General features: G+C 44.8%; 2 protein-coding genes across 2 annotated transcripts in view; both read left to right on the forward strand.

Moving 5' to 3' along the window:
• The window catches only part of LOC119295479, a 10,018-nt gene extending 9,433 nt beyond the window's left edge, over nt 1-585 (forward strand). Inside the window, exon 13 of the mRNA XM_037573903.1 lies at nt 372-585. Coding sequence (XP_037429800.1) covers nt 372-455 — 84 coding nt within the window. The 3' untranslated portion in view covers nt 456-585. The remainder of the gene's footprint in view (nt 1-371) is intronic.
• Nucleotides 494-1,880, forward strand: LOC119295480 (leucine-rich repeat extensin-like protein 5). Its single transcript, XM_037573904.1, has 3 exons — nt 494-1,302; nt 1,393-1,458; nt 1,586-1,880. Exons 1-3 carry the CDS (start codon nt 624-626, stop codon nt 1,597-1,599), a joined length of 759 nt encoding a protein of 252 aa, XP_037429801.1. The 5' UTR covers nt 494-623; the 3' UTR covers nt 1,600-1,880.
• The last annotated feature ends 17,854 nt before the right edge of the window (nt 1,881-19,734 follow it).

Consider the following 19,734-nt stretch of genomic DNA (forward strand, 5'->3'; position numbering starts at 1 on the left):
AGCCTCGGTTTTAGGCTCGGACGGCGTTTTTCGCTGAAAAACGGCCCAGCCACGCCCCCAGCGCCTCCCAGGACGTCAAAAAAGCGCCGGCAAACCCAGACGAAACCCGGCGCGTTGGGGGGCTCTTGGGGGCGTCGACAGAAATTTCGGCGAATCGTGTCTCATCATATGTCATTTTTCTTGGCCCACTTAATCATTCTCCTTACAAACTTTTGCTTGGGATGGGATGTGACCAGGAAGATGCCCTCTTTATTTCGCCGAGTGACCCTCAAGACATCAATTTTTTTGGTTCGGTGGTGTTCTTGAGATGCCAATGGCTGGAGATGCTCTTAATGTTAATGTGCCACCTACTCTTGTTTTTCTTCTCTCAGGAACACGTACATCTAAAGACGGCTTTGCATTTCTTTACAAGAAAACCCAAAGATGGAATGTTTAAGCACGTAGGATTAATGTGACAATGCACGATCTTTGTGCGCATGCATGAATTGAGGCAATCCAGAGAGATATAAAATGGCAGGAGGAAGAAGAAGACGGCAACATCGATCGTCCCTGTGAGCATTTGCTCTTGCGCTTCTTGACACTCCAATTTGCCAGAAAGAAGCAAACATCCATATTTGGTAGCAATGGCAGCGTCGAGGTGCAGCACCGCCTTCGTCTTGCTCGTCGTGGTCACGGTGGCGGCGGCGGCGGCGGCGGCGCTGCTGCAGCCGGCGGAGGCGGCAGCGGCGGCACGCCGCGCCGACGCCCACGTGCTCTGGTACCCGGGAACAAGGCAGCGTAGCCCCAGCGGCTTCAGGGGTTTCCCTCGCTCCAGGCTGTCGCCACCGTCCGCGGGCAGGCTAACGCCGCCGTCGCCCAGCGGCAGGCCGATGACGCCGCCGCCGTCCCAGGCGCAGGCGCCGCCGGCGCCCATCTCGCCCCCGTGCACCGCCGCGAACCCGCAGCCCGGCTTCCCTGGCATGCCGGTGGGCGGCACCGGCGGCTTCGGAGGGGCGTCGCCCTCGCCGCCGTCGGCGCCGACGGACTGCGTGACGCCGCTGGCGGGGCTGATGACGTGCGCGTCGTTCCTGACGGGGAGCGAGGCGGAGACGCCGACCCCGCAGAGCGAGTGCTGTGGCGGGCTGGGCATGTTCCTCAACAGCTCGGCGGCGGCGGACGACCGGTCGCTGCGTTGCCTGTGCCCGGTGATCCTCGGCGACGTGAACCGCATGCTCCCCAAGCCCATCGACCCCGTCCGCATGATGTACCTCCCCATCGCCTGCGGCGTCGTCCTCCCGCCTCAAGTCCTCTTCATCTGCTTCAGTACGCCAACGCCATTAATCTCTCTCTCTCTCTCGCTCTCTCTTTCTCACTCATGATGGATGCTTGATGATGATCTTGGAATCTATGCAGCTGGGCAGCCGACGCCGCCGGTGGTGAACCGGATTCCTGACTCCTGGAAGACCTCGTCTTCTTCAGGTCAACTACTCACTCACTAGCACAGTATACAGTACTACTTCTGAAAGTGAAAAAAATCCATACTGCTCTTGCATGGTTAAGCTCGATTGCTTTCAGCTGAATTCTGATGTCTCCATCTGCTGTGCAGCATTGTCGCCTTGAGCTGGTGCCGACGATCGGATTTGGTTACTGCTCATCACGCAGGCACAGTTTATCCCGGGACGTATCTGTCAAGTTTAATTATTAAGATTACAAAAAAAACGTGAGAAACTAGCTGGTTACTACCAACTTTGCAGCCATGAGAGTGGTCAACGCATCATGGGCCAATTGTGGTGTAGTATTACTGATCGATGTAATAGCTAGCATGTTTTCCTTTTTCTTATTGAGAATGTAAACAAAAATACAAGAGCAGATTGCATCTAAGGGAGTATTGTTTCCCACTATTACATGGGTTTTCTGTCTGATGATCCTATAATGCCCATCTAGCCCTGGCTTGTGTTCAGTAACTTAGTCTTCCATATTGGTGTGACGATGAATGTCTTTTCATGATGTTTCTGTCTAGTCAAAGAGCTTTGACCATGTACAGGACATTTGCCAGACAATTTTGTCCTCGTCTTCATATGTCACTTGTATGTGGGATCCACCCGAGTAAAAACAGAAACAAAACTCCCCTCTCTCTATCACTTACACGGGGAACCATGCTTAATAAAAGAGGAAAACAGAACTCACCCTTCCCACACTTTTACAGGTGGGGCCCACCTAAAAAGCAAAAGAAAAAAAACAAATTTGGTAATTCTCACCTAGGTGAGATTTTTTTTAGAAGAAGAGGGCCCAGCCCCGATTCCATTGCAAAGCAAAGAAATCACACCAGTACAGTACATCATAGGACGACAGCGCAGAAACTACAGAAGTAAACACTACCGCAAACTATAGCAAAAGGAAAAATACTAGAGCCAGCTATTACAAGGAAGACGGCCAAAATGAAGGCAAATAAAACTAGCCACCTCCCCTGTCTAACTCCAGAGCCACAGGCTCAACATCAACTAAGACAAACAGTATCTAGATCCTCAGCCTGGATCCGGCCACATCAGCGGTAATGGAGCTTTGCTCGGAGACTCCAGCTCCCGCACCATGTTCTGGATTTGCTTCTTAACAGGGTCTACAGACAGCGGTTCCCACCGTGCAGCGTACGAGGCCGTCTTGCGCCACAACACCTGAATGTTAAGCCATTTGGCACGGTTAAAAAATAAGTCATTCCTGGTATTCCAGATGGCCCAGAGTCCGGCTGAATGCACAACATTTGTGGCACTCAAATTACCCCCTCTAAGCCAACAGTCTGACAAGGATAGCATGTTGACTACTCTACTGTAGCCAGTGATCCTAGATAGGTTTCTCCAGAATTCAATCATAACATCACATCCAAAAATAAATGGTGGCAAGATTCATGACACGAACAAAAAGCACAAGATAAGTCAGATACATTCTGTCTTTTAACTAGGTTATCTCTGGTCAGAATCTTGTTATTAACCAACAGCCAAAGAAAAATATGAATCCTGGCAGGGATCTTGATATTCCACACAGTAGGAGTGTTTTTGGGAAGCACACTCCTAAAATTAACTACATTATATAAAGATTTTACAGAGTAAACCCCACTGGGATTAAGGTCCCAAATAAGCGAGTCCTCATCCAAAGTAAAAAACAATGGATTTAGCAATCTCTACTAGCTCAAACCACAAAGAGATAAGCTCACTAGAAAAACATCTTCTAAAAGTAATCTTAAGGTTAGAGCCATCCCAAACTTGGTCTAAGGTGCAATCGTGCTCATTGACAATGTTATATAAGTCCTAGTATAGAGTAGCTAGAGGGGCCGACCCAAACCAGTGGTCCTCCCAAAATCTGACTTTCTTACCATTGCCAACATTCCAAGAGTAACCAAACTTAGTAGCTTGGGCAGCCCAGAGAACCCCTTTCCAGAAAGGTGAAGCACCAGCAGAAGGGCAAGTAAAGATGTTAGGGGACTGGGTGTCATATTTAGCATCTATTATGCTTTTCCAGATCTTACCCTCATCTCTACTATATCTACTGACCCAAGAAGCAAGCAAACATAAGTTCATATCTGAGAGATCAGTAATCCCTAGCCCACCATACATCTTTTTCATAGAAAGAGTCCCCCAACTAGCAAGGTGGTATTTGTGACGACCTTCATAGTCATCCCAAAAACAATGTGCCAGTTGAGAGTTAATAAGCTTAACAGCCCACTTGGAGAATTTAATATACCCCATAAGATAAGAAGGGATGCTGGCTAGGCAAGCTTGCACCAGTATCAACCTCTTACCAAAGGATAGCAGCCTCCCTCTCCAGCCAGCTACTCTTTTAATAATAGTGTCAACCAAAGGCTGGAGGTCCTCTCTTCTAATTTTAGAGTAGTGGAGGGGAGCACCCAGATATTTAATGGGGAAGGAACTTAGCTTACAACCCAAAGACTGAGCAAAACTAATAGCCTCATCCCTATCAATATTAATAGGAACCAGATCACATTTATGAAAGTTGATCCTCATACCAGAAAGTTGCTCAAAACAAGAAAGGAGCCACTTTAAATTCCCAGCATGCTCTAAATTCTTATCTAAAAACAGGAGGGTATCATCAGCATATCGCATACTTATGACCCCAGCTGGGTTAGAAGGAGGAAAAACCCCAGCAATCATGTTCTGATTAGCAACTTTGGCTAGTATTCTAGTGAACACATCAACAACAAGATTGAAAAGCAAGGGTGAGACAGGATCACCCTGCCTCACACCTTTGCCAGCAATAAAAAACTCACTATTGGTGTCATTAATTCTGACCCCAACAGACCCATTGTGAAGCAGAGAGCCTAATTTGTACATCCATTTAGGGCCAAAGCCTCTCCTTCTAAGCATGTCCAAAAGGAACTCTCTATTCACCATGTCATAAGCTTTTTCGTAATCTAACTTAAAACAAAACCCCTGGAGCTGGTTGCTAGCTACAGCATGCACCACCTCATGGGCTGAAACAATACTCTCCAATATAAACTTGCCTTTAATAAAAGCAGTTTGATTAGGAGAGATTAAATCATTGCAAACTGGGCCTAGCTTATTAGCAGCACATTTTGCAAAGATCTTGAAACTACAGTTAATCATGGCAAGGGGTCTGAACCTGTCCAAGGAAACAACATTTGGTTCCTTTGGGACAAGGGTCAGAAGGGAGAAGTTGAGCCTGTACAGATCTAACTCCCCCTTCTCCCAATCTCTAAAAAGTGCAAACAAATCACTTTTAATGAGATCCCAAAAATGCTGATAAAATAAAAAAGGGAAACCATCAGGACCAGGAGCACCTTCAGCATATGAGCCAAAAACTGCATTTTTAATTTCTTCCTTAGTAAAAGGGGTTTCCAAGAACTCAACATGATCAGTAGTAGCCATGCTAGACTGATCCCAAAAATCATCAACAAGTTTAAGATTAATAGCAGGAGAGTAGCCAAAGAGATTTTTATAGTAATCTACTGCATTATCAATAATACCTTTAGTGTCTTCAACTGGGCCACCAGCAGTTTCTAGCACAACAATATGCTTCTTCCTCCTCTTCTGATTGGCCAGGGCTTGAAAGTAGTCAGAGTTCAGATCTCCCTCTCTAATGTCCCTTTCCCTAGCTCTCTGCATGGCCTTGATTTCCTCTTTCTTCCAAATCTCATTTAACTCACCTACAATCACTTTAATTCTAGCTTTAGAATTAGGAGAAAGAGGCTGAGTTTCTGCAAGAATGTCTAAGCAATTATATTCAACAACTAGTGTTTGCTTAGTCCTATTTTGGGAAGCCTCATAGTTGAGACTCCACCCCTTGGTGGCTTTTCTAGTATTCCTAATCTTGAACTGCCAAATATCAATAGCAGAGGAGTACTTACAATCAGCATTCCAGGCTTTGTGAACAATCTCATCAAAGCCAGGAACTTCTAGCCACCACTTTTCAAATCTATAGACTTTATTCTTAGGAATAGAAATAGCATCAGAGTTGTAAATGAGAGGAGTGTGATCACTCCCAATTCTAGGTAAAATTTTAACCTGGCTAGCAGGAAAAAGCCTTTCCCAGTCAGCACACACAAAAATCCTATCTAAAGCAGCCATGACTAGATTGTCTTGGTTATTGGCCCAAGTAAACTTTCTACCAGCATTCTTTATCTCAATGAGGCTGAATTTATTAATCCAGTCATTGAAGAGATCAGCCCAATGCTGGATGACTAGTCCGGTGTTCTTGTCCTCAGCAATTCTAACCAAATTAAAGTCACCTCCCACTATGGTGGGCCCAGACCAGTTATTTAGGAGGTCATGGAGCTCATTAATAAAATCAAGCTTAAATTCCTCATAAGCAGAACCATAAACAGAGATAAGCCTCCAAACAGTGTTATTACACTTGTTCTTCAGCAAACAAGAGATACTGTAAGTGAGTACATTACAAGCTATGATTTCAAATTTATCTTCCTTGACCCCCACTAATAAACCACCAGCAGTGTTATTAGCAGGCAGCCAATTCCAGATAAAACCATTCCTAGAGTCTATAGCCTCTAGCCGAGAAACACAAAACCCAGTTTCCTTGGTTTCAGATAAGCAAACAAAGTCAGGGCAGTGAGATCTAATGAGCTCCTGCACCTTAGGGATCTTATGAGGGCCATTAAGCCCTCGCACATTCCAAAATAGATCAATCATCTAAATCTAGTGGAAATTTTAGCTCGACACTTTTTGGACCTCTGACTTTTAGCCTCTATCCAAGTATAGGCATCATCAGACTCCATTTCCATATGTGGATCAAAGTAGTGGTCATTTTTAGTGTCAATAGTAGCAACAGAATTGTAATTATTGCAGTAATCTTCCTTGGTGACATCAATGTCTCCAGGAAGAAAAACCCCAGGATTATCCTGTTTAAACTTACCTAATCTATCTAGCTCTAATTTCTTAATAACTTCAACATTATTGCTAGCTTGAGAAGGATTATCTCCTATCACAATGCCAACATTGAAGGCTTTAGAAATTAGATCATCATTATCTAGACAAGCAAAAGAATTATGGAAGACCTTGGGGTTATTACCTCTAGGGATCTCCAAGTTCTTCATCTGCTTAATTTCTTGAGCTTTGACCAGGGCTGGCTTCCCATCTCTCTTGATCCTGTCACACATCCTAGTGGAAACAACAGGGCCCCATTTGTCTCTCCCAGCTTTAAGGGTAGCTGTAAGGGAGGGGCAAGGAATTAACCCCCCAAGAGGAGCAGGGAAATTTTCAGATCTGGTCACCCCATATTTTGAAGCAGCTTCAAACTCAGGAAGAAGGATAGTACCACAATTCTCCACTGGGGTTTTCTTAACAGCTTGCAGGTAGCTTTTGGTAAGTGGAGCATCCTGAATCTTCAAGAAAACTGATCTCTCCAAAGGGATGTTGATATTCATCTCCACCCCAGAGAGAACAGGGGAAGAGATAGCATCCATAGTATGAGTTCTGTTTCTAGACCCACTAGGAGCCGAGGCAGGTCTTGGTCTGAAATTGGAGTTCTTCCTACTGTTATCAAGGTCATGCTCCATCTCCTCTCCCAATAGGTCATCATTACTGAACTCATCTTCACCCTCCTGTTTCTTGCTACTCCCATCATCATCATTTTGGTGGCCTGGGGGATCAGAGGGGTTATCAGACTCCACAGGCTCACCCTCTTCAACTTTGAAGGTGAGTAAGAACAACTCTTGCTGAATTTCAAAAAGTCTGTCTCTAGGGATCAATGCAGGGTCTCTAACAACAACCTGAACTCTCACCACCTCATAAAAACTACTGAAAATCCCATGCCAATCAATGTTAGTAATGACACCCAAAGTAGCAGCAACTTGGGGGCAATCACAGACCAAGAACACCACACAGGAGGCAGACCCACAATTTCCACCCAAATCTCAGTCAGGGAGTCATAAGCAGGCAACTCTCCATGCCAATTCTTAAAAGAAATTGAGACCCCTTTCTTCTTGAGGTTGATGGAGTCATAAGCAACTAAATCAGTGATTTTCTTGTTAGGGGGGAATCTGACTAGGTATTGGGACTCATCATAGGCTCTAATCTGCCAGGGCCAGTTGGTTTTCCACATGCTAGTGAAGCAAGCACCCAGTTCCTCAGCAGAAATTTCTCCTTCTTCAATAACCACAAGATCCACAGTTCCAAAATTCAGCCAGTCACTGTTGCTTTTTTCTCCAGCCTCAAGATGAAAGAAGCCCAAGCCATTCCCAGCACTACCCCAGAACTGAGCTGCTGGGTAGGGCTTGTACCACAGGGGGCAAGCATCCATATGGTGCCCAGGAACAACACACATGAAACACTTCCTAGGAATCTGGCACATACCAACATAATGTCTGGGTAGCCCACAGTTGAAACAAGTAGCCCCAATATACTTAGGGTCTACATTGTAAGATTAAGGAGCATCATCAGACATAGTAACTTGAGGAGCAGCAAGCCCAGCATCAGTCTTCATAGCTTTCTTCCCCGCAGCATTCCTCTGTTTCTTCTTGCTTTTGCTCTGACCAACTTGACCATTCTCAGAACCAGAGCCACTACCAGCAGTCACAGGTTGTTGAATCCCTTGAGGGTATTGCATGGTAGCAATCTGGTTAGGGGCCATGAACGGGAATTGAAACTGTTGCTGATTAGGCCAGTGATTAGCAGGAAATTGCTGATAACCAGGAGGAGGGTATCCTGGGAACATCGACCCCATGTTTTGCGGATAGATCATCTAAGAGCTAGAGGCCAAAGGGAAGATAGGAGGCTTAGCATAAATGGAAAGGGGGGAGGGTGGTTTTGCTGCTGCTGCATCTGCTATTGCTGTTGGACCATAGGAGGACGAACAGGGGGAGCAGCAGGCGGCACAGTGGAGATCTGGGGAGGAGGGCGCGCCTCGGTGTGCCCACGGCCACCGTTGCCCCTCCCACCTCCTCTACCACTCTGACCAGCAGCAGCTCCAGCCATCTTGCGAGTCACCTCCGCGTAGGTCTCCCTTCTTTCACGCTTCGCCCAAAAATCAGTCGAGAAACTAAATTTGATGGGAATTTGGTGTTTGGCAGTAGCACCAGTGGGATAACAATCAGCAGCAGTAAAGCACCCACTCCAGAATTTGTCCTTCCTAACCCAGATTAGAGAAGGAGAAGGATGAGGATGGGGGCGACGCAGCCGCCGACGAACCCTAGGAGAATTGGGATCTAGCACGCTTTTGGCAGGTTGGAGCAAATTGGGGAAAATGCTCTTCCTTTTATCAGTAGGGCAGCGGGTCCTATTGTCATTCTCTCTCCCTCTACTGACCTCTCGGCCCCTCCAGAACCCACCAACCACCACCGCGTTGACCAGTCTCCTCGGAGGAGCAACTTCAAACGGCGACGGCGAAGTCGCTCTCCGGCGAGCAGCAGCCTCACTTTTGTAAGAAACAGCAGAGGGAGAACATGACTTACATCCAAGCTCAGAAGAAATGAGCTCCATCACCGCGTTGCTCTTCGGAATGGCCTCCATCTCCGCCGCTGCTGTCTCGAAGTCGAGGTCGCTTCTTCCTCCGCCCAATGCAGAATCAGGCCAGGGGAAAGTTCCTGCCCCAGACTAAAGATGGCGGCTCGCTCCAGCTCGGTGGTGTTCGCCATCGCCCGAAGCGCGAGATTCATCCGCGCCACAGCTAACGCCTGCGACGCCTGATCCGTCGCCCTCATCGCATGATTTGCCGCACGTTCCCGCCGGGCCACCTCCGCAAGGAGCCGGCGGATCTCCGGATCCGCCGCCGCTCCATCTCCTCCCTCCATCAGCAGCTCTGATTTTCGCCGCCCCCAAGTGCTCCGCCTCGAGCGGATTCGGGCGAATCGCCGCCGCCAATCCTGCCCTCGCGTGGGACCCCTGGACGCGGCAACGCGAGCGCCCTCCGCCGACAGAGTGCGGGTCTGCGGTGGCCGGCGAGCCCAGGTGAGCGTGGTCAGGGAGCGCGGTGGGGAGCGGAGCGAGCGGAGCGGAGCAGGGCATAGCGAGCGTGGTCAGGGCATATAGAGCGTGTCTCATCTAAATTATCCTCCACACAATCCTAGGTGAGATTTAGCGATGTCTCGTCTAAATTATCCTCCACACAATCCAGGGTGCTGAGATTCATGCATTTTCTTTATCCCAAGGTCGATGTCTGCCTGCTCAAATTGGATGTATCACTAATAGAGATAAATCAAGATCCTTACACTCATCATAGAACATGTTTTTATATTGTAACCATTTGAATTTATAGAGGCTGATAACTTTCAATGTAGATCTGGCCAATTTTTTTATAAAATTTGACTTACAAACTTAATATGGGGAGTAAAAATGGTAATTGCCTTTGGCTCCTAGGTGCATATGCACCCATTGTCGAAATCCAAATTCCGAGAAGTTAAAAAATTCGAAACAAAAATCCCGCGTGTATATCCGGACATTTTATGTGAGTTCACAAGGTTTCAGTGAAAAACGACGTTTTTTGTGGCTTGTGTAAAAAAGATAAAGAAATGCCTCGTGAATAGTTAGAATGAAGCATCAGAAATTGTCTTTTTTACACAAGCCACAAAAACGTCGTTTTTCACCGAAACCTTGTGAACGCACATAAAATGTCCGGATATACACGCGGGATTTTTGTTTCGAATTTTTCAACTTCTAGGAATTTGGATTTCGACAATGGGTGCATATGCACCTAGGAGCCAAAACGCCACTCTCGAGTAAAAAGGAAGAGAAAGAGTAAAATCAAAGAAACATGGAAATATTTATTACAAGTCTTTTAGATAGGCAAGATACCCCGCTTCTTCCCCTGATCTTTCTTTCCCTCCTCCCGCCGGGGTTCCTCTTGCTTGCTTGGTGGAGGCTACTGCCCTGCTGCTGGTACGGTAGAAGACTCCAACGCGCCGTATGTGCGAGCAAGCCACACCCAGAACGCCAAGAGCCCGGCGATGAAGACAGCCACGATGCAGATGCAACCGGCCAAGACACGGGTGTCCTTGACCGCAGTGGCCAGGACCGTGGACACCATGAGATCCAGAACGCCTACGCCGAAGCTGTAGCCCCCTATGTCGCGGAGCTTCTCGAGGACGGTCACCGGCGTGCGCGGCAAGAACAGTTCCGCGTAGGCGTAGGACTTGACGAGGAAGAGCACCGACCAGTAGGCCTTGTACAAGAGCACCAGCGGCAGCCGCCATGGGACGCTGCTTTTTTCATTTTTTGCGGGGTAATTCCTACGGGGCAGACGATCTGGCATACGACGTACGGGATACGTGTGCCAGCGACTCCCCGAGCGTCGTAGCAGGCGTAGCCATTGGTTAGCTATGTCGAGCTCTGCGTCTTCCGCGGTGTTATGCTGTACATGCTGTGTGTTATATTGTACTAGTACATGTTGTGTGTATATGGGAGCAATGCAAGTCTAATTCGGATCCCTCGAATATATATATGGAAACAAACGAAAACGCCTATCGTTTCGACTCCTCCAAGATACGGATTCAGACTCTTCACTCCTCGAATATACTACTCCCTCGATCAGGAAAATTCCCCGGTTCCATGATGTAGCGGTAGATCTCGAGCCGTCCGTTGCATTTTCAAGATTGGTGCGAGGGATTCGTACATACGAAATACCATTGACGTTTCTGACATATATGGTCTGCAATATCCGATGCTCGCAACTGGGGTGCATCTTATTGACTCAAAGCGAAAATGATAATATCTGCAGGACGCGGTTTCTATTCCTTCTTCCTCGCTCTTCTCTTTCTCAGTTCGCCTCCATGCCTCTGCTTCTTCCTCTGCTAGATTTCAGATTTGTACTACATCTCTTCTTCTCCATTCTTCTCCATTTCTTCATAGTGAGATACTCGAGCCGCTTATAGATCAGCTTCAAGATTCAATCCCTCCAAGTATTTCTTCCATGTTATAGATCCAACAACTAGTTACAGGTACTGCAAACAGGTATGGATCTGCTTAGTTATAGATCGAGTGTTAATATACGTGTACGTGTATATTGTGTCTTGAACCCACCTCCTATTTTATCTGTATAGTTGAGGTTGTGGCCCTTCTCTGTACTTATATTTATACGTGTCTGGTGTACCGATCAATGCATTGTGTTTCGCGAGTACCTACTCCACGACCACGTCGACAGCACCGTGGACTCGAGCCTCATGATTCATGACGAGGAGTGGATGATCCTCGACGGCACCATCATCCGCTGGTTCTACCTCACCATCTCCAACGACCTCTTCAACACAGTGGTGGATGATGATGACGCCGCCTATGCCGTCTGGACCAAGCTCAACGGCCTCTTCACCGACAACAAACTGCAGCGCAAGGTCCTTCTCCACGGCGAGTTTTACGGGTGCCAGCAGCTTGCCTCGTCCATCGACGATTTTTGCATGCGCCTCAAAAATCTTGCCGACGAGCTCCGCGATCTCGGTGAGACGATCGGCGACGAGCTCCTCATCAGCACCCTCACCGCCGGCCTCAATGAGGACTTTGGGAACGCCGCCTCCAATCTCACCCTCATCCCGAATCCTACCTTCGCTAAGGTGGTGGCGTACCTCAAGCTGGAGGAGCGAGGGATGAAGATGGCCCGGACTCGGGCGACTCACATCGCTCTCGTCGTAGGCACCCACGGGGGCCAGGCACCGCCGCCGCCGCGTCCCGCGCCGGCCCTCCCGCCTGCGCCCGCCTTCCCGCAGGCACCGGCTGCCCCCTTCCCGCTGCCCCAGCCGGCCGCTAAAAGGGGCCACCGTGGCGGCCGCCGTGGAGGTCGCAAGTAGCACCAGGGCGCGGGTGCTCAGGGAGGAGTGGCCCGTCCCCAGCAGCAGCAGTACCAGCCGACCCCGTGGTATGTCGGCCAGAACCCATGGACCGGCGTCGTCCACGCCTACTACATGCCGGTTCCCCGCACCCCTGCCCCAGGTATCTCGGCGCGCGGCCTCCATCCCACTAGGCGTTCTACGCTACGCTGCAACCTATGCGGCGCCCTACGAGCCCTTGCCCTTGACGGTCCCGCCTCAGCAGCCCGCCCTCCAACCGGCACCGTGGGACCTGGCTCTCTTGGTGGCCCTGCACTCCGCTCCTTCATCGTTCACCTACACCGGCGGCAGCGACTGGTATATGTACACTGGAGCTACCGCGTACATGGCGGCGCATCCCGGTAACCTCCACACCTCTTATCCCGTCCACACTTCCACTTGCATCACCGTCGGTGACGGTTCCTCCCTTCCCATTACTCATATAGGACATGCATCTTTTCCATCTAATTCTACTCCATTGTCATTATCTAGTATCTTAGTTTCTCCTGATCTTATTAAAAAATTTGTCTCTGTTCGTTCTTTTACACGTGAAAATCCTGTTACCGTTGAGTTTGATGAGTGTGATTTTTCTGTTAAGGACGCTCGTACCCGGATGGTACTCCACCGATGTGACAACCCCGATGAGCTCTACCCGGTCCACTCCACCACCCCCACCACCTCCGCTGCCCCCGTCGCTCTCGCCACCGGAGTGGATATTTGGCACACTCGCTTGGGTCATCCTAACCCCGCCACCCTTCGTCACATATTTCAGAGTTTTTCTTTCACGTGTAATAAGATCGAGGACCACTCGTGTCATGCATGTCGCCTCAGCAAACATGCTCGTCTTCTATTTAGGGCTTCTTCTCATGTTGCATCATACTGATGTCTACTACACAACCTTCTTCTTGTAGACGTTGTTGGGCCTGCAAGTGCACATGTTTGTAGGATAGTAGCAAATTCCCCTCAAGTGGATGACCTAAGGTTTATCAATCCATAGGAGGCATAGGATGAAGATGGTCTCTCTCAAACAACCCTGCAACCAAATAACAAAGAGTCTCTTGTGTCCCCAACACACCCAATACAATGGTAAATTGTATAGGTGCACTAGTTCGGCGAAGAGATGGTGATACAAGTGCAAAATAGATAGTAGATATAAGTTTTTGTAATCTGAAATAATAGAAACAACAAGGTAACTAAAGATAAAAGTGAGCGTAAACGGTATTGCTATGATAGGAAACAAGGCCTAGGGTTCATACTTTCACTAGTGCAAGTTCTCTCAACAATAATAACATAGATAGAACATATGACAAGCCCTCAACATGCAACAAAGAGTCATTCGAAAGACACTAATAGCGGAGAACAAACGTAGAGATTATGGTAGGGTACGAAACCACCTCAAAGTTATCATTTCTGTCCTATCTATTCAAGAGTTCGTAGTAAAATAACATAAAGCTATTCTTTCCGCTCGATCCATCATAGAGTTCATACTAGAATAACACCTTAAGATACAAATCAACCAAAACCCTAATGTCACCTAGATACTCCATTATCACCTCAAGTATCCGTGGGCATGATTATACAATATGCATCACACAATCTCAGATTCATCCAACCAACATAAAAGTATTTCAAAGAGTGCCCCAAAGTTTCTATTGGAGAGTCAAGAACGTGTGCCAACCCCTATGCATAGGTTCCCTAATGTCACAAAACCCGCAAGTTGATCACCAAAACATACATCAAGTGGCACATGATATCCCATTGTCACCACAGATAATCACGACAAGACATACATCAAGTGTTCTCATAAAAGACTCAATCCGATAAGATAACTTCAAAGGGGAAACTCAATTCATCACAAGAGAGTAGAGGGGGAGAAACATCATAAGATCCAACTACAATAGCAAAGCTCAGGATACATCAAGATCGTGCCATAGAGGAACACGAGAGAGAGAGAGAGAGAGATCAAACACATAGCTACTGGTACATACTCTCAGCCCTGAGGGTGAACTACTCCCTCCTCGTCATGGATAGCGCTGGGATGATGAAGATGGCCTCCAGTGATGGGATCCCCCTCCGGCAGGGTGCCGAAACAGGGTCCTGATTGGTTTTTGGTGGCTACAGAGGCTTGCGGCGGCGGAACTCCCGATCTATTTTCTGTTCTGGAAGTTTTACGGTACGTAGGTATATATGGGTGCAGGGGGTACGTCGGTGGACCTCCGGGGGGCTCACGAGGTAGGGGGCGCGCCCAGGGGGGCGCGCCCCCCACCCTCGTGGGCAGCCCGGGGATCCCCTGACGTGCACTCCAAGCCCATCTGGTTGGTTTCCTTCCAAAATTAACTTCTCCAGTTGATTTCGTTCCGTTTTGACTCCGCCTGATATTCCTTTTCCTCGAAACACTAAAATAGGCATAAAACAGCAAATCTGGGCTGGGCCTCCAGTTAATAGGTTAGTCCCAAAAATAATATAAAAATGGATAATAAAGTCCAATATTGCCTAAAACAGTAGATAAAGTAGCATGGAGCAATCAAAAATTATAGATACGTTGGAGACGTATCAAGCATCCCCAAGCTTAATTCCTGCTCGTCCTTGAGTAGGTAAATGATAAAAAAGATTTTTTGATGCGGAGTGATACTTTGGCATAATTTCAATGTAAATCTTCTTAATTGTGATATGAATATTCAGATCCAAAAGATTCAAGACAAAAGTTCATATTGACATAAAAAATAATAATATTTCAAGCATACTAATCAAAGCAATCATGTCTTCTCAAAATAACATGGCCAAAGAAAGTTATCCCTACAAAATCATATAGTCTGGCTATGCTCCATCTTTCCCACATAAAATATTTAAATCATGTACAACCCCGATGACAAGCCAAGCAATTGTTTCATACTTATGACATTCTCAAAACTTTTTCAATCTTCACGCAATACATGAGCGTGAGCCATGGATATAGCACTATAGGTGGAATAGAAGGGTGGTTGTGGAGAAGACAAAAAGAGGGAAGATAGTCTCACATCAACTAGGCGTATCAACGGGCTATGGAGATGCCCATCAATAGATATCAATGTGAGTGAGTAGGGATTGCCATGCAATGGATGCAATTGAGCTATAAGTATATGAAAGCTCTATAAAAGAAACTAAGTGGGTGTGCATCAACTTGCTTGCTCACAAAGACCTAGGGCATTTTGAGGAAGCCCATAATTGGAATATACAAGCCAAGTTCTATAATGAAAAATTTCCACTAGTATATGAAAGTGACAAAATGAGAGACTCTCTATCATGAAGATCTTGGTGCTACTTTGAAGCACAAGTGTGGTAAAAGGATAATAGCATTGTCCCTTCTCTCTTTTTCTCTCATTTTTTTATTTGGGCCTTTCTCTTCTCTTTTTTTATGGCCTCTTTTTTTTATAAAGTCCGGAGTCTCATCCCGACTTATGGGGGAATCATAGACTCCATCATCCTTTCCTCACTTGGGACAATGCTCTAATAATGATGATCATCACACTTTTATTTTTCTTACAACTCAACAATTACAACTCGATACTTCGAACAAAGTATGACTCTATATGAATGCCTCCGGCGGTGTGCCGGGATATGCAATGAATCATGAGTGACATGTATGAAAGAATTATGAATGGTGGCCTTGCCACAAATATAATGTCAACTACATGATCATGCTAGCAATATGATAATGATGGATCGTGTCATAATAAACGGAACGGTGGAAAGTTGCATGGCAATATATCTCGGAATGGCTATGGAAATGCCATGATAGGTAGGTATGGTGGCTATTTTGAGGAAGGTATATGGTGGGTGTATGATACCGGTGAAAAGTGCGCGGTACTAGAGAGGCTAGCAAAGGTGGAAGGATGGGAAAAAGTGTGTATAATCCATGGACTCAACGTTAGTCATAAAGAACTCATATACTTATTGCAAAAATCTAGAAGTTATCAAAGCAAAGTATTACGCGCATGCTCCTAGGGGGATAGATTGGTAGGAAAAGACCATCGCTCGTCCCCGACCGCCACTCATAAGGAATACAATCAATAAATAAATCATGCTCCGAGTTCATCACATAATGGTTCACCATACGTGCATGCTACGGGAATCACAAACTTCAACACAAGTATTATTTGAATTCACAACTACTTTAACTAGCATGACTCAAATATCACCATCTTCATATCTCAAAACAATTATCAAGCATCAAACTTATCTTAGTATTCAACGCACTCAAAAGAAAGTTTCACATATCTTGAACACCAAGTATATTAATATTAAGAAAATTACCATGCTATTAATGACTCTCAAAATAATTTAAGTGAAGCATGAGAGTTCATCTATTTCTTCAAAATAAAACTACCACCATGCTCTAAAATGTATAAGTGATGCACTAGAGCAAATGACAAACTACTCCGAAAGATATAAGTGAAGGTCAATGAGTAGCTAAATAATTATGCTACTATGCGAAGACTCTCTCTCATTTAATAATTTCAGATCTTGATACTTTATTCAAACAGCAAGCAAAGCTAAAGAAAACTACATTGCAAGGATAACACAACTCATGTGAAGAAGCAAAAACTTAGGCTCAACCGATACTAACCGATAGCTGTTGAAGAAGAAAGGTGGGATGCCTACCGGGGCATCCCCAAGCTTAGATGCTTGAGACTTCTTGAAATATTATCTTGGAGTGCCTTGGGCATCCCCAAGCTTGAGCTTTTGTGTCTCCTTAAATCCTCTCATATCATGGTTTCTCTTTTTATCAAAAGCTTCATTCACAACAAACTCAACAAGAACTCGTGAGATAGGTTAGTATAAACCAATGCAAAACCTTATCATTTTCTACTGTAACAAATCACTTAAATAATTATTCAACATTGCATGCTAAATTCATCTGCATATTTAATACTCCTATCCTCAAATAGAATCATTAATCAAGCAAACATATGCAAATAATGCAACCATAATAGTAATCTGCCAAAACAGTACAGTCTGTAAAGAATGCAAGAGTATCAATACTTCTCTGACTCCAAAAATTATGAACTAAAATTCCCACTGTAATAAATTTATCAGATCTCAATATGCAAAAAGATTCAACATTATACCACTCTCTGACTTTTCTAGGGAATTTTTGTAACAGCGGTAAACTTTCTATTTTCAAACAGCAACATGTATACTAGCAAAATAAGCATGGAAAAGGCTATCCTTGACTTCTTTATTGAAAAAAAAGATGCAAAACATTATTATAAATAACAGCAAGCTAATACTAACAAAAGAAAATGACGCTCCAAGCAAAACACATATCATGTGGTGAATAAAAATATAGCTCCAAGTAAAGTTACTGATAAACGAAGACGAAAGAGGGGATGCCTTTTGGGGCATCCCCAAGCTTAGGATCTTGGTTGTCCTTGAATATTACCTTGGGGTGCCTTGGGCATCCCTAAGCTTAGGCTCTTGCCACTCCTTATTCCATAGTCCATCGAATCTTTACCCAAAACTTGAAAACTTCACAACACAAAACTCAACAGAAAACTCGTAAGCTCCGTTAGTATACGAAAATAAAATCACCACTTAGGTACTGTAATAAACTCATTCTAAATTCATATTGGTGTAATATATAATTTACTCCAACTTATCTATGGTTCATACCCTCCGATACTACTCATAGATTCATCAAAATAAGCAAACAACACATAGAAGACAGAATCTTTAAAAAACAGAACAGTCTGTAGTAATCTGTGTCAAACGTATACTTCTGGAACTCCAAAAATCCTATCAAATTAGGAAGTCCTAAGAAATTCGTATACCAATCCAAAGCAAAAAGAATTAGATCATAAGAACATTTCTGTGAATTAACAAAACTAATTTACTGGGTGCAAAAGTTTCTGATTTTCAGCAGGATCAACACAACTATCACCGTAAGCTATCCTAAAGGTCTTACTTGGCACTTTATTGAAACAAAAGCTATAAAACATGATTACTACAGTAGCATAATCATGTGAACACAAAAAAACAGTAAGGATAAATATTGGGTTGTCTCCCAACAAGCGCTTTTCTTTAATGTCTTTCTAGCTAGGCATGATGATGACAATGATGCTCACATAAAAGATAAGAATTGAAACATAACGGGAGAATCACGAAGCATATGACTAGCACATTTAAGTCTAACCCACTTCCTATGCATAGGGATTTTTTGAGCAAACAACTTATGGGAACAAGGATCAACTAGCATAGGAAGGTAAAACAAGCATAGCTTCAAGATTTTCAACACATAGAGAGGAAACTTGACATTATTGTAATTCCTACAAGCACATATTCCTCCCTCATAATAATTTTCAGTAGCATCATGAATGAATTCAACAATATAACCAGCACCTAAAGCATTCTTTTCATGATCTACTTGCATAGAAAGTTCACTACTCTCCACATAAGCAAAATTCTTCTCATGAATAATAGTGGGAGTATCATAAGAGACTTGAGCACTAAAAATTATTTCCACATTAAAAGAGTAATGTTCAGAAAAAGGGTAATCATAATCATGACAAGATTTGTAAATATAATCATCACTACTTTTTATAGCATAAGTTTCATCACAATAATCATCATAAGTAGCAACTTCGTTCTCATCATAATCGATTGAAACCTCTCCCAAGATAGTGGAATTACTAAATAAAGTTGACACTCTTCCAAATCCACTTTCATATTCATCACAATAAAATTCAACATCCTCCAAAATAGTGGGATCACTACTTCCTAAAGTTGACCCTCTTCCGAACCCACTTTCATCAATATAATCATCATAGGTAGGAGGCATGCTATCATCATAACAACTTTGCATATCAAAACTTGGGATGCTAAAAATATCATCTTCATTAAACATAGCATCCCCAAGCTTGGGACAAACATTAATTCCAGCAAATGTATTCTCAAATATTTCATCCTCATCAAACATAGCTTTCCCAAGCTTGGGCCCTTTCATATCATAAGCATAATCACTCTCATCATTAAAAATATGGATAGCACCAATAGTATAGCAATTATCATCATCACAAGTAGTAGTAGGAGCAACATCATTTGGGAGGGATACCTTTTTACCTTTGTTGCTCCTTCTTTCCTTTTTCTTCTTCACATTATGTGTAGGTTCAAACTTCCTCTTTGAGCTCCTTATTGATGAGATTGGTTGAATAGAAAGCTCCTCCTCGTTACCTGATTCATCATAAGGAATAATAGGAGGAGATTGGGAAGCCTCTTCCCTTTCATTAGTATTCTCATCATCTTCCATTTGCTTTCTTTTCTTTAGGTAATTGGCAATATAAGGATTTTCGATGCAATTCACCGCACAATACATATAAATTTCTTCTAGATCAAAATGAAGAATTCTATCAAGGGCAAATTATGGAATAATCTTAGTTATACGTTTTATTTCTTCATAACCCAAGAGCAAACTAAGATCATTATGATGCTCAAGGGTAATCAAA

Source organism: Triticum dicoccoides, chromosome 4B (genome assembly GCF_002162155.2).
Source record: "Triticum dicoccoides isolate Atlit2015 ecotype Zavitan chromosome 4B, WEW_v2.0, whole genome shotgun sequence".
In the NCBI taxonomy this organism is placed as follows: Eukaryota; Viridiplantae; Streptophyta; class Magnoliopsida; order Poales; family Poaceae; genus Triticum; species Triticum dicoccoides.